This window comes from Sparus aurata, chromosome 19, assembly GCF_900880675.1.
Source record: "Sparus aurata chromosome 19, fSpaAur1.1, whole genome shotgun sequence".
NCBI lineage: Eukaryota > Metazoa > Chordata > Actinopteri > Spariformes > Sparidae > Sparus > Sparus aurata.
The window spans coordinates 13,642,510-13,654,711 of NC_044205.1; the positions used below are offsets into that span (position 1 = coordinate 13,642,510).

General features: G+C 41.3%; 1 protein-coding gene across 4 annotated transcripts in view; it reads left to right on the forward strand.

The window, feature by feature from the left end:
• ctnnd2a (catenin (cadherin-associated protein), delta 2a) overlaps positions 1 to 9,737 on the forward strand; it is a 271,445-nt gene extending 261,708 nt beyond the window's left edge. For 3 of the 4 annotated variants that reach the window (XM_030398742.1, XM_030398743.1, XM_030398745.1), the window contains 4 exons: positions 2,010 to 2,136; positions 5,312 to 5,443; positions 6,012 to 6,088; positions 7,031 to 9,737. In XM_030398742.1, the coding sequence (XP_030254602.1) occupies positions 2,010 to 2,136; positions 5,312 to 5,443; positions 6,012 to 6,088; positions 7,031 to 7,441 (747 nt within the window). In that variant the 3' untranslated portion in view covers positions 7,442 to 9,737. The remainder of the gene's footprint in view (positions 1 to 2,009; positions 2,137 to 5,311; positions 5,444 to 6,011; positions 6,089 to 7,030) is intronic. The other variant, XM_030398744.1, reaches the window with a different exon arrangement.
• Positions 9,738 to 12,202: the final 2,465 nt, after the last annotated feature.

Here is a 12,202-nt window from a genome sequence, read left to right on the forward strand (position 1 = left end):
CCCTGCAAATACCCTTTCACTTACGGTGCCAAAATGTTTATCATCCTTGTTAAAACTCAACACCATTTAATCAAAGAACAAATGACGTGAATTAACCCACAACCATCTTACATATCATCTTATTTACGAACCATAATTACACCAACACCAACAGAATACCCAAGAGTCATTGCGCCACAATCCACAAGGGGCATTACAATATGCCAGGAGAAGCTGTGATGAAGATTTCCAATTTGAAACAGCATTATGAGACGAAGCATAGGAATTTTGAAGAGACATTTCCTCAAAATTCAGTGATAAGCACAACACCAATAAATACACTGAAATCGTCATATCAAGCTGCAAGCAGGATGCTTGTCACATCTATGTCACAATGAAATAAAATAATGCATGACTGAAGTGATGGACACAATGTTTGAAGGCAAACAAAAAGAGGAAATATTCAACTATGTATTTTAATTTATGTTAAAATGGAAATTACATTTTATTTTAGTTCGTATTTTGTTGTTTAGAATGAAAAGGACATTTTGTTTTGAATATTACAGTATTATTGCATGTGGCCTGACCGACCTCAATACATGGACCTTTGATTTATTGAAAAAAATCTTTGTGGCCCTTTAAGATTTGTATTTGAGTACCCCTGCTTTAAACAGTTCTTCTCTGCTTTTAAAGGAGAAAAAAAACATGACACTATCAGTATAGTTCTGCGATTCCTTAAAGTTAACCCAAGTCACTATCTTCTTACTTTCATGCTGATGGAAAGTCTGGTGAAGTTTCATAGTCCACAAAACATTTCTGGAGCTTCACAGCACAACAATGTTGCAGACTTCTCTTAGAAAAGCTGGGGACTTGTTTGAAAAAAAAAGAAATGTTAAAGAGAGGCTCCATACAACTCGTCTGTTGTTGGTCCCCAGAAGCTCCAAGATCCCAGATTGATTTGAAAATACATTATTTACCAGCTTTTTAAAGTCAAAATCTTCACTACAGCTAAAAGTGTTTGCACAGACCCTGTCTCCACTATTCAGCGAGGGTGCACATAGTCTTTTCAAATCGATTTGGGATCTTGGGGCTTCCAGAGACTTGGGTTACACCTGACAAGCTGTATGGATCCATTAAATAGTTTTTGGTGGGGGGGTTTCCATTGTCCATTGTTTTTTGTTTTGTTTTGGGTTTTTTTACAATTTGAATCAATTCCCCATATATTCCAGTTGTTCCCAAGAATGCTGAAATGCTGTTTTGCTGTGAAGCTCCAGAAAACTTTTGTGAGTCTTCACCCAACCTTGTATCAGCATGGGGGTGGGTAGATAAAATGGCAGAATTTTCCTTTTTTGTTGAACTTATTCTTTAAGACTGAACCAGTGTTGAAGCCATTGTTGAGGGCTCCTTCCTACTTTACACCTACAAACTGCATCCTTGGGATTGTTTAAGAAAAAGAAAAAATTTGAAGTTTAAAATCTACTCAACTGAGGGTTTCAAAGTAAAAGATCTCTGGATGCTAGCACAAAACAAGTTTAAAAACTATATTATCCTTGTTGAAGTAATGAGACAATAGTATTCTGATTACAAAAACAAGTAATTCTTGCCATGTTAATTTAAAGCGCGCATCAACTAGAGAGTCCATTTACACTTTACAGGTCAATATAAGACAACAACAGACAATAAAACACATGATATTTTATGTAAAAATACATACACACACATGCATGCACACACACTAACATGTAAAAGTTTGACTATGACAACAGAAACATATTTGTATCAGTGTTAGGGTATCTAGCTTACTTGATAAAACATGAAAAAAATGTCATCGCTGCCACAAAAAAACAGATGGCCCACATAAACAAGTGTTGTGAGGGAAGTGACTATAGAACCCTTTTGGACTCATCTTTGTATAATGTAAAATAATAATAAAAATCCCAAACTTCTCACCAACTTGATATTGGATTTTGTGTTTGTGCATTGCAAACGGTAACCAGTTTCTTCTTTGTTTGTGTGTGTTTGTTTTACAGGACGGTTACTCCCAGTATCACTTTGTGGGCTCTGCCTCAACGATAGAGAGAGACAGACAGAGGCCCTACTCCTCCTCACGAACCCCCTCCGTCTCTCCTGTCAGGACGTCCCCAAATAACCGCTCCGGTGAGGAACGCATGAGATTATGTGTGTTTTAATGTGCAGGTTTGTGTGTGCAATTTCCCTTCTTGTACTTTGGTTATCATAACCACCAATTTCAGTTTAAGACTGAGGACATTTTTTACCAAGTGAGACCTCTCCTAAAAGAAGCTCTTTTTTTCAAATTTTGAGCAGAGATTAAATTTTATCTAAATTTAGGTTTGTGTAATCTCAACTGGCAGGATCAATGGGTTCTGGAGAAGTTCAGCTGCAAAAGTTGTGAAACTATCATCTCCTTAAAAGCGGAAGAAGGAAATGAGACCAGAGCTGATGGTTATGTCATTCAAGATTTGGTTAATTTATAAATTCTTGTGATCATATAACGTTGGTGAAAAGAGGTCCCCCTTATATCGTTCGTATGGAATGAATTTAGCCCAGCCAAAGCTGCAATGATAAAACCAAGCATGTACATTGTGGTTGTACATGTGTCTGGACATGAGTGCAACCAGAGGGTACAGGACACACATGAGCTAATGAGCTATAATTTTAGACATTAGCCACTAGCGTCAACATTTACCAGTCGATCAGTCTGTACAACGGGGTTAAATAGCCGTAAGCGTCAGCCACCCACAGGCTTTCATGCTGTAAAGTATGATTACCATTAGCCTTTAGCTTGAGCCCACTGGCCTTCATGCTTAGCAAAGGGCGCATTAGCATTAGCTGTTAGCATCAGTAGTAGAGGAGCCTTTAGCTGTTCTTTCTCCACACCGGGCTTAGCTGGCTGATGAGGCAGAAAAGTACTTTTCCTTCCTCTCAGCTTAGAGAGGTCTTCAAGGACCCAGCTAAGGGGGGGGGGGCAGAAGGGGTAGGAGAGAAAAAGTGTGTTTTGTGTGTGTGTGTGAGAGGGAAAGAGAGAGAAAGAAGGGCGACAAAGAAAGAGGGGGGTGAGATAAACAGAGACGGAGATAAAGAGAAAAGCAAGGAGGCAAGAAGAATTAGGGATTGAGGGATGGTTAATGCAGTGAGGAGGAAGTGAAGGAGGAGGATTTGACTTTGGCCAGCGACATTGAAAATAAGGAGTTTTGAGATAATTGTGCATAGAGAAATTTGTGAGTTGTAGTGAGTGGAGGAGGTGGGGTAAACGGAAAATGGCTGGAAAATGACACCCATATCACCCTCCCCCCACCCCCCTATACTCCTGGCCTTTGCATTTGTCCGGCCCTTCTAGTTCACCCATTTTATTCTTCTCCTCCTACTCCTCCTTGCGGTAATCCTACTTTCTTCTCACCTCTCCCTCTGATCTTGCACTCTTTGCAGGCTGCCTCAACACGCACATGCACTCTCACACATACACACACACCCACATGCATCTGTATCTCCTCTCTGCATATGCTCCAGACTGCAATCCGGCCCCTTAGAGATGGATCAAAGTAGAAGGAGTAATGATGGCGTGCAGGCAGTGAGAGAGAGAGAGTGGTAAAACTGTGAAAGAGATAGAGACGAGTCGGGGAGGTTGCAGGCTGCGAAGGATGGCAGAGAGACAGAGGGAGATACAAAGGGAGAGACCTTTGCATCCATCAAGGCCCCCACAGGGTCCTGCTGTGTTTTGCGCTGATAGAACGAGTCTCCCAGGCTCTCATATCCAGCAGGTGAATATCCAATAGAGAAGGCACTGTCTCTGGGGGAGCCTGTGACAGGTTTGAGCACCCACGTTAATAGAAATCTGCAGCAGAGGTGTCAAATGCCAAGAATTAAATACCAAAACATTATAAAAGACTGTCTTCCTGTGCTTTTCTTAATTTACTAAATTTTTTAATTTAATTTACCCCGACCAAATAGTCTCTTTAAGTGTTTGTTTAAAAAAAAAGTATTTCCTTAGTATTCAAATAGATAAATTGAGATTCCAAGGCACTCCAATAACCACTTAAAATGCCTTTATTCTGTTTGGCTGGTCATATTTGCAAGTGTTTTGCCCAGCTGCTGTTATCAGGGTGTACTGTAGGAGAACAGCTAAAGAGAACAAAGGCTTTTTTATGCAGATTCTTTTGGCGTGCTTTACATCTCTTTTTTGTTGAAATTGTTTGTGCTTATGCAACTGAGAGCGGTGCTCTCTGTTAAGTGTGTGTGTGTGTGTGTGTGTGTGTGTGTGTGTGTGTGTGTGTGTGTGTGTGTGTTAGATATTCATACACACATATCGACTATTGATGCATGTGCACATTCTCTCAAGTATCTACAGTCTGCAATTCTCAAAGGTGGGATCAACACATCCAAACTTCTTATTTTTAGAATGCCCTTCACTTGTGAGGGTATACATTATATATAACATTATGCTGTATGTATGGTGGATCGTTACAGGAATGTTTAGCTAAGCCGAATGAAGGGGTCGATGCATAGGTACGCAGGATTCTGGCAATTCAGTGTGTCGAGATAACAGGGACTGAGTAAGCACTTTAAGTTTGCTATAAGGGGATTACATTATGACATGCTTAGTGTGTGTGTGAGAGTGAAGAGAGTAAAGCGAGGGGGAAAAAAAAACACTGCATTTACAGTCTGTGTGCCGGATCTGCTCTTGACTGCATGTGTGATTATGTGTGGTTACACAGAGGCATATATGTGTGGGAAAATGTGAAAAATAGAAAAATTGCGAGGTTTGAAGATGTGAAATAGATTTGAATTTGAAGGTGTTGGAAGAAAAAGTTGGCAATCAGTCTCAGCCGCACTGCGAAGTTAACAGTAAAAACACACACATAAATAAGAATGTAAATGTAAATGTAAATTGGCGTGAGGCGAATCATAATTGTATTTCTTGTCAAATAACCACTAAACGAGCGGCTGTGATAAGCTGACTACATGCCTCTCATCAGTCATACTGCTTGCTGCGTTTCATTGTCTGAACTGAGGAAATGTGTGCCAGATGTGAATTTGATATTGAAATAATGTATCCAAAAACAAGTGTGTGCGTATGTGTGTGTGAATTCCCAGAAGCCCTTCAACATGCTGGAGGTGACCCTTGATGCCGACAAGCTAAATGATGAATAATGACTCTGCACCTTGAAAGAACAAGACACACACACACACAAATACAAGCATGCAGAGTGTGAAGGCACATGCTGTTCTGGGTTTATTGCTCATTATTTTGTGTGTGTGTGTGTGTGTGTGTGTGTGTGTGTGTGTGCGTGTGCGCGCGCGTGTGTGTGTGCAGCGAGCGCTCCAGCCTCCCCCAGAGAGATGATGAGTCTGAAGGAACGCAAGATGGACTACGATTCCACGGCAACCAACGCTGGTTTCCATAGCAACAAAGGAGAGCACACATCCCGGAAAGATGGCATGGCAGGTGTGTACGCGCGCGTGTGTGTGTCTGTGTTTGTGATGAAGAGACAAGTAATAATTAAATGATTCTGTTTTATCCCTCTCTTAATCTTTATTTCTCTTCTTTAAACTTTCCTTATTCCTCCTCACGCCTCTATATTTTTGTTTGTGACCCCGCACTATTTTCCTTCTCTTCCTCCTTTGACTTTTTTCTCTATCTTTTCCTGTCTTTTAACATCTGCTCTCTCTCTATTTGCTTCTTCTTCTTCCTCTCACTCTTCTATTGTCAGTGACTCTCTTTATATTCTCTTTTCTGGTACTTTATTCCTGCTCATTTCTTTTTTCTCTTCATCTTACAATGTTCTCTCGAGGCCACAAAGGACAGACTAATTGCCAAACTTTTAGACGGTCTGCAGAAAGATTTGTACACTAATTAGCTGATATTTGACTAAGCCAATTGTGGAATTTCCCACGGTTTTGTTGTTCTTTGAATTATTATTATTAGCAGCAGTAGTGGAACTGTTATTTATTATTTTATTTATTTACTTTGAATTGCTGTCTTTTCTCATTTCTTTTATGCTATGTCTATCCAGTTCAAGTATCCTGCGGGACATCTACGTTGTTCCGAAACTCATACCTGACGGCCAGCGATGATATCAAGCAAAACCAGGTGAGTTAAAATACTCACTACTCTCAATGTTCCACACACTTTTTTATGTACATGCAATTACACACCAGCACAGCAGGTCTTAGCAGTGCATGTGTCCCCTGGGCTCTCATAAATTGACATATGCTGTCATGACAAGGTGGTTATTAGAGGAGATAGCAGCCTGATGCAAGGAACACACATACCTCACGTGTCTCACCGTGATAAGAGATGCAGTGGCAACAGGCACACATCCTCAGTTCAGGCAGCATCAAACCACTGCAAACTGAAACCACACCCATCTGGCAATTAAATTGATTACCTCAGTTGATTGCACTAATTATTTGTTTCTGTTTAATGACTCTGCTGCTGAAGAGGGAGAGCTAACAGAAAGCATCATAGCCCTTGACTAGGAAGATTAGAAGTGCACACTTTCTTGATCATCTTGAGTAAATTTATGATTAATGCTAGTTCTTTTATCCTGATACAAACTTTATTTTTTCCGCTGGCCGTTAAAGAAAATAACAAAAGATGGTGTGTGAGCTTAGGGTTTTTACAAATATGACTGCATTTTCAGACACACATCTACACACAAACACACACACACACACACACACACACACACACACACACACACACACAAAACCAGCCTATGAGAGTTACAATGGTAGAGATAAATTGTCCCCTTCAGTACCTGCATGTTATGAAGAATTCACAGCATGAGCCCTTTCCCAAGAGATTCCTATCTGAGCCTTTTTACCCATACCTGCCTGCCTTTCAAACCTTTTCTCGCCATGTGATCACTCTCCACCTGCCACTCTCCTCTCCTCTCCATGTCTCCACTTTTATCTCCTCTCTTTTCACCCCGCTCCCACTACTCACATTTCCATGACTCTCCGTTCTTGCCCGCTGCATCTCATCCCCACCTACCAATTTTCCGACACTTCCACCGCTCCCCCGACTCAGGCTCCAGCCCAGCCCTGCGTCGTGCCCCCACAGCCCCAGCAGGACAGCCCGTCAGCCATGCTAAAAGACTACGAACCCTACCCCCCCCCTCCTTCCTTCCCCCAGCCTCAGCCGCCTCCGCCTCACAGCCAGAGCCGGAGCTTTGATGAGGTCTACTACGAGGACCAGGGACCTCCACCTCCTCCATCCCAGCCGCAGCCGCAGGTCCAGGCTCAGGCCCAGTCTCAGGCCCAACCCCAGCAGCCTCCGAGCACCGCGGGACCGCCCCGGGATCCGCGGGAAGACCTGCGCATGCACCTGGGCCTCAAATCCACTGGCAACTACGTAGACTTCTACTCGGCCTCTCGGCCATACAGCGAACTTAACTACGAGACTAGCCACTACCCGGCCTCTCCTGACTCCTGGGTCTAGTTAGACTATGATGATGGGGGGGCAAGAGCGAGTCTGTGTGTGCGTGTGTTAAAGGGATTATTTTTGCAAGCGATCAACAGCAGATTAACACAAAGTGACAGCCAGTGGCATGTTGAAGCGGAAACTTGTAGCCAGTAGCAGAAAATTTGTGTTCTCTAAAATAAAGCTGGAAGACAGAGCTAGATGGGGTTACGAAGTGAAGTCTGGTCGAGTGACAAAGAGAGACTGTGCATGTGCATGCCGACATTTTCCTTTTTTTTTTCCCAGACCGCTTTATTTCTTCAGAGTCAGCTCCATTGCACCAGTAAGTGGATAAGGTGGGAGTAGATATGAAGAAGTGTGTTTGAGAAGGTGAGAGAGGAGTGGGCAGGGTAATATAGGAAGAAGAGAAGTGAGAAAACAAGCAGGTACAGAGAGTACGCAGAGGCCTAAAGAGGAAGAGAGAGATTGGATCACAAAATAATGGAGAGCGGATGAGGGTGAGCTCTAAGTCCGTAGGGGCAGAAAGTGGCCTGACCTTTTGAAGACTGAGGGAGGAAGAGAGGGGAGACAAAGATGCCATGAGCGCCCTTGAGGAGGTCAGGAAGAATAAAAGCACAGAAAAAAGATGAAAGCACATCAGGCACAAGGCAAGAAGTGGATGTTTACCATTTCAACTGAGTGACACACGTAGCACAGCTTTTATCCCGTTTTTTTGTTGCAATGGCCTTGCCGCCTACAGAAGCTACTGAATTTGTTTTTCCAAGAATGTCATCTTCAGCAGACTTCATTTTTGTCGTCATTCTTTTACATCTTTTTTATTTGTACTTTTCTAAATTTTCTCTTTCAAAAAAGCATTTTTATTTTCTGTGTACAGTTCAAAGTTGATATAGTGTGTATATTACACATGTTTTTGATGGGGCCACTTATGAAATTATGATTTTTTTCCATGACTGACTAAAAACAACAAAAGCAACAAAAATAAGTGAAATGTGAACAAAAGAAGCAGAAAAGACAGACATCGTCAGGATGGATGTCAGCAGACACCTTTGTTTTGCCCTTTTCCTAGCCAGAGAGGAAACCCCTGCAGTATTTGTGTTCTCCATCGAGTGAATTTTGTTGAGGAAACGCTCAAACGTCAAGAGCAGTTCAAGGCTGCCAGAGCATCAGATTGGCAGAGCAGCATCGACTCCAGAGTCCCCATCAACAACAACAAGTGCTTTTTCACTGCCTAAAGAATATATGTGTATGTTTTAAAGCACACTCTCTGTCTTTGGAAAGGGTTGTCTTTTCCTTTTTGGGGAGCTGATATGTTTGACCATGTCAACTTTCAGTGGTTACTCATCATCACTTGTGCATAGTACCTGGTCTGTCCAACAAGAGCCACCGTGAACATTGTACATCTCAGTGTACAGTAGAGATAAAGAGAAAGAGAGAGACATGACATTGTGCCAAACTTTGACACCTCGTGGGCCAGTCCTGGAGGACTTTTAAGGGACATTCTGTCGAAGTTTACAGACAATGACTGGATGACTCCCTCTGCTGTTTGTAACTTTTATTTTCTTGTGTTTTGATCAGGTGAAGCCGTACTTATTGCTGGGGATCATGAGTAACATCTCCCTCCCATAGGTGTACAGACCTGCCTCTCTGTGTTGGCTGAGCATGTGTGGGTGTGCGTGGGTGTGCGTGTGTGTGTGTGTGTGTTTGCGTGCGCGTTTGTGTAAGTGTGCATGTATGTGACAGAATGCGTGGCCCGCGTGTGTACACGTAAACTTGAGCGAGCGTATCTATGCATGCATGTGTGTAGTAGTGTGTGTATGCCCTCTGTTGCGTGTATGTGTGTGTGCGTCCCTGTAAAAATCAGTGTCCAAACAAGGCATTCCTACCGACAGTTTGTCCGGTTTTACAACATGAAAAACCAAGGTAAAAATCACTAGAATGAATTGTTGATATAGAATGACAAATCTATGAATATATGAATATAAATATAAATATATATATAATTTTTATGTGCAGATGTCAGTGTCACTAAATGCAACAAATGTTCGCAGAGAAAAAAATGATTATGTGGTGTACAACAGGACTCTTGTTCACTTGACCTAAACGTGAAAGCTGCTGATCAGCCCCCCCTCCTTACCAGATCCACCCTCCCTCCCTTTCTTCCCCAATCAAGACAAAAGAGAAATCCCACCTGAAGATGCTCAGGCTCTGGTGCGAGTTGTGTGTTATTGTGTGTCCATGCTTCTTAGATGACCCTGCTGAGAGAGGACCGTACTTGAAAACACAAGGAAAAATAAAAAGACTCTTTGCAATCAAACACCATGGTCTCCACTATTGTCATCTTTAACAAATGAGGTTTCTGACAAAGAAGTTCTTTCTCGAATTAGCTGCTCCGTCAGATGTTTTCATCAAATGTATTAGTGTTTTTTTCTCACCAGTAAAAAGTGATGGTATGGGTTATTCTAAATCACTTTGATGTGTTTTAGATTAATTTGCATGTTTGTGCTCTTCCTTTTCAGCCTGTCTTTTTGTTCAAAAGGGTTTCAGGTGGCTTTGAAGATCTAACAGTTGATGATTGGTGTCAGAACATTTTCCTTCCCGCAGCCTTCTGTGGGTTTCTGAGCGAGGAACAGAAATTGGAAATAGAAGTCACAGGTGATGAAGTTGGAAAACCAAGAGAAGCTTACTGAGGACAAATAAATGTTTAGAAAATAGCAAATGAAGTAGATATAATTGATGTATAATGGGGTGGTGTACAGAAACATGAATGAATGCCTTTACCATAAAGCAATCCCACACAGTAGCTCTATAAAAAAAAAACAAAAAAAAAACACTGCCTTAGAAAGCTTTGGATGACCAATTTCAAAATTGCAAATTTTTTTCAACATCTGTTTACTAGACAAAGTGTTACAAAGGTTCTTTGTTGTTGAAGTGTTTACTCATCCTGAGCCGTGGGATCGTTCCATTGGATTTTGAATTATTGCAGGAAATAAGCTCTGTGGCAAACAAAGATTTATGAAACATGTTTTGTTCTTCAGGATAATTTAACACCACTTTTATGAATTTTGAAGTGGAAATCCAATCGCCTGAGGTAAAAAGCGAGCATTATTACACCAAATCACATCAAAGTTATCCCAGCTGAGCTTCAGTGTTCAGTGTGGTGACGGTTAATATTCTCAAACAATTCTGTTGTCTCAGTGAGACACTTCTGCCTTTTTTAAGACCAATGAAAAGCTTCAGAATTAATCTGTGGGGTATTTCAAGACATATTCCATGAGTAAAACAAATTATTAACATCTTTTGACCACAGACCTTTTTAAAGGCATCTCACAAAAACCTATTTAACTAGAGATGAGGACCAGAAGTGCAGAAATGCTTGCTTATTTCAGGATTTAGGACCAATTTTCTATGAAAGATGGCATCAAGTTGAATTATGGGAAGTGTAGGATCCAGAGTTTGGGGGTCTTGACTTGTGCTACAGGCTAAAAGTCAGGATGCTTGTTGTTTTAATTGTGATCATTATATTTATATCTGTTTTCTCAAGCCCCGCCCCAAATGTCAGGAAGCGCAGTACCAAATAGTTGGGCTACCCATATAGAGCAACACACCAGGTTAAGGCTTCATAAAAGATGCTCATATTACAGCACTTGTGTTGGATTGCACCATAACTACAGATGTTGATGTTGTTGTCACTACACCTTCAGGTAGATCCATTTGAAGAGAGTTTATGTTTGAGGTTTTTCGAGAAAAAATGTCCAATATTTTGACAGTTGTTGGTTGGACAAAAGCATTTTTAAAGGTGTCACTTTGGAATGTGAGAAAAGTTGTTAGCATTTTAACTTTAAAAAAACAATGTTGTAAACACAAATGGCTGCTGATAAGTTTGCCCTAGTTTATGTATATTTTTACAACACCTTAAAGGCTGTCCATTGCCTAACTCCTTGTATTCTCACATTTTATATTGTTTATTTTGTATTCTATATGATACTAGAAAAATCCTCTCATTTATATTTATGGTGCTCCCACATGAAATCAGAGTCAGTACATTAATATTCAAGTTGCCTACAGTGGGACTCTTTGTAGTCCATGCATGACTTGGGGCACATACAGTGATCTACTTTCATCTTTATTTTTTATATGGCATAGGCATAATGTACAACAGTATTGTGAGTGCTCCATTATCACCAGAGACGCAACACAATGCAAACAGTATCAGTAAATAGACTGCGTTCATACAGACAATTTACCACTGTTGTCCCCCCTTGCTTGACAAGCAATACCGTTGCCATCTTGATAGCATCATCTGTTCACACAAACATATCCGCTGGGGACTTGACTGACAGGCGTGTGGGAGCATGTTGTATGATAATGCTTTTGATATCGGGACCCATTCACGCTTCTGCTCATAATGACCCCTTTCAGATGCCGTAGAGTTAATGTACTTACACAGCGTAACACAGAGAGGCATCCATTGGTGTGACAGGGGGCTTAATATTTGATCCTGCCCCAGAGTGACAGCAGTGGGATGTGGTTTTAACAATAATAATAATAATGATATAGACATGTATAAGGGCTCCTGCACCCACCAACCTCAACTGATGCCATAATGACAGAGGACAGACATCAAAAGCAGTAATGGAAATTCCTATTCGGTATTTTTCCCATTGTTTGTTCTCTTTTTGTGTCGCCCCCATGTGACTTTGATCCCATTCATCCAAATATCCATTCTGAGATTGAACTGAGCTTGAATTAAGTGAATGAGGCCGAGCTGTGGGTAGTAGC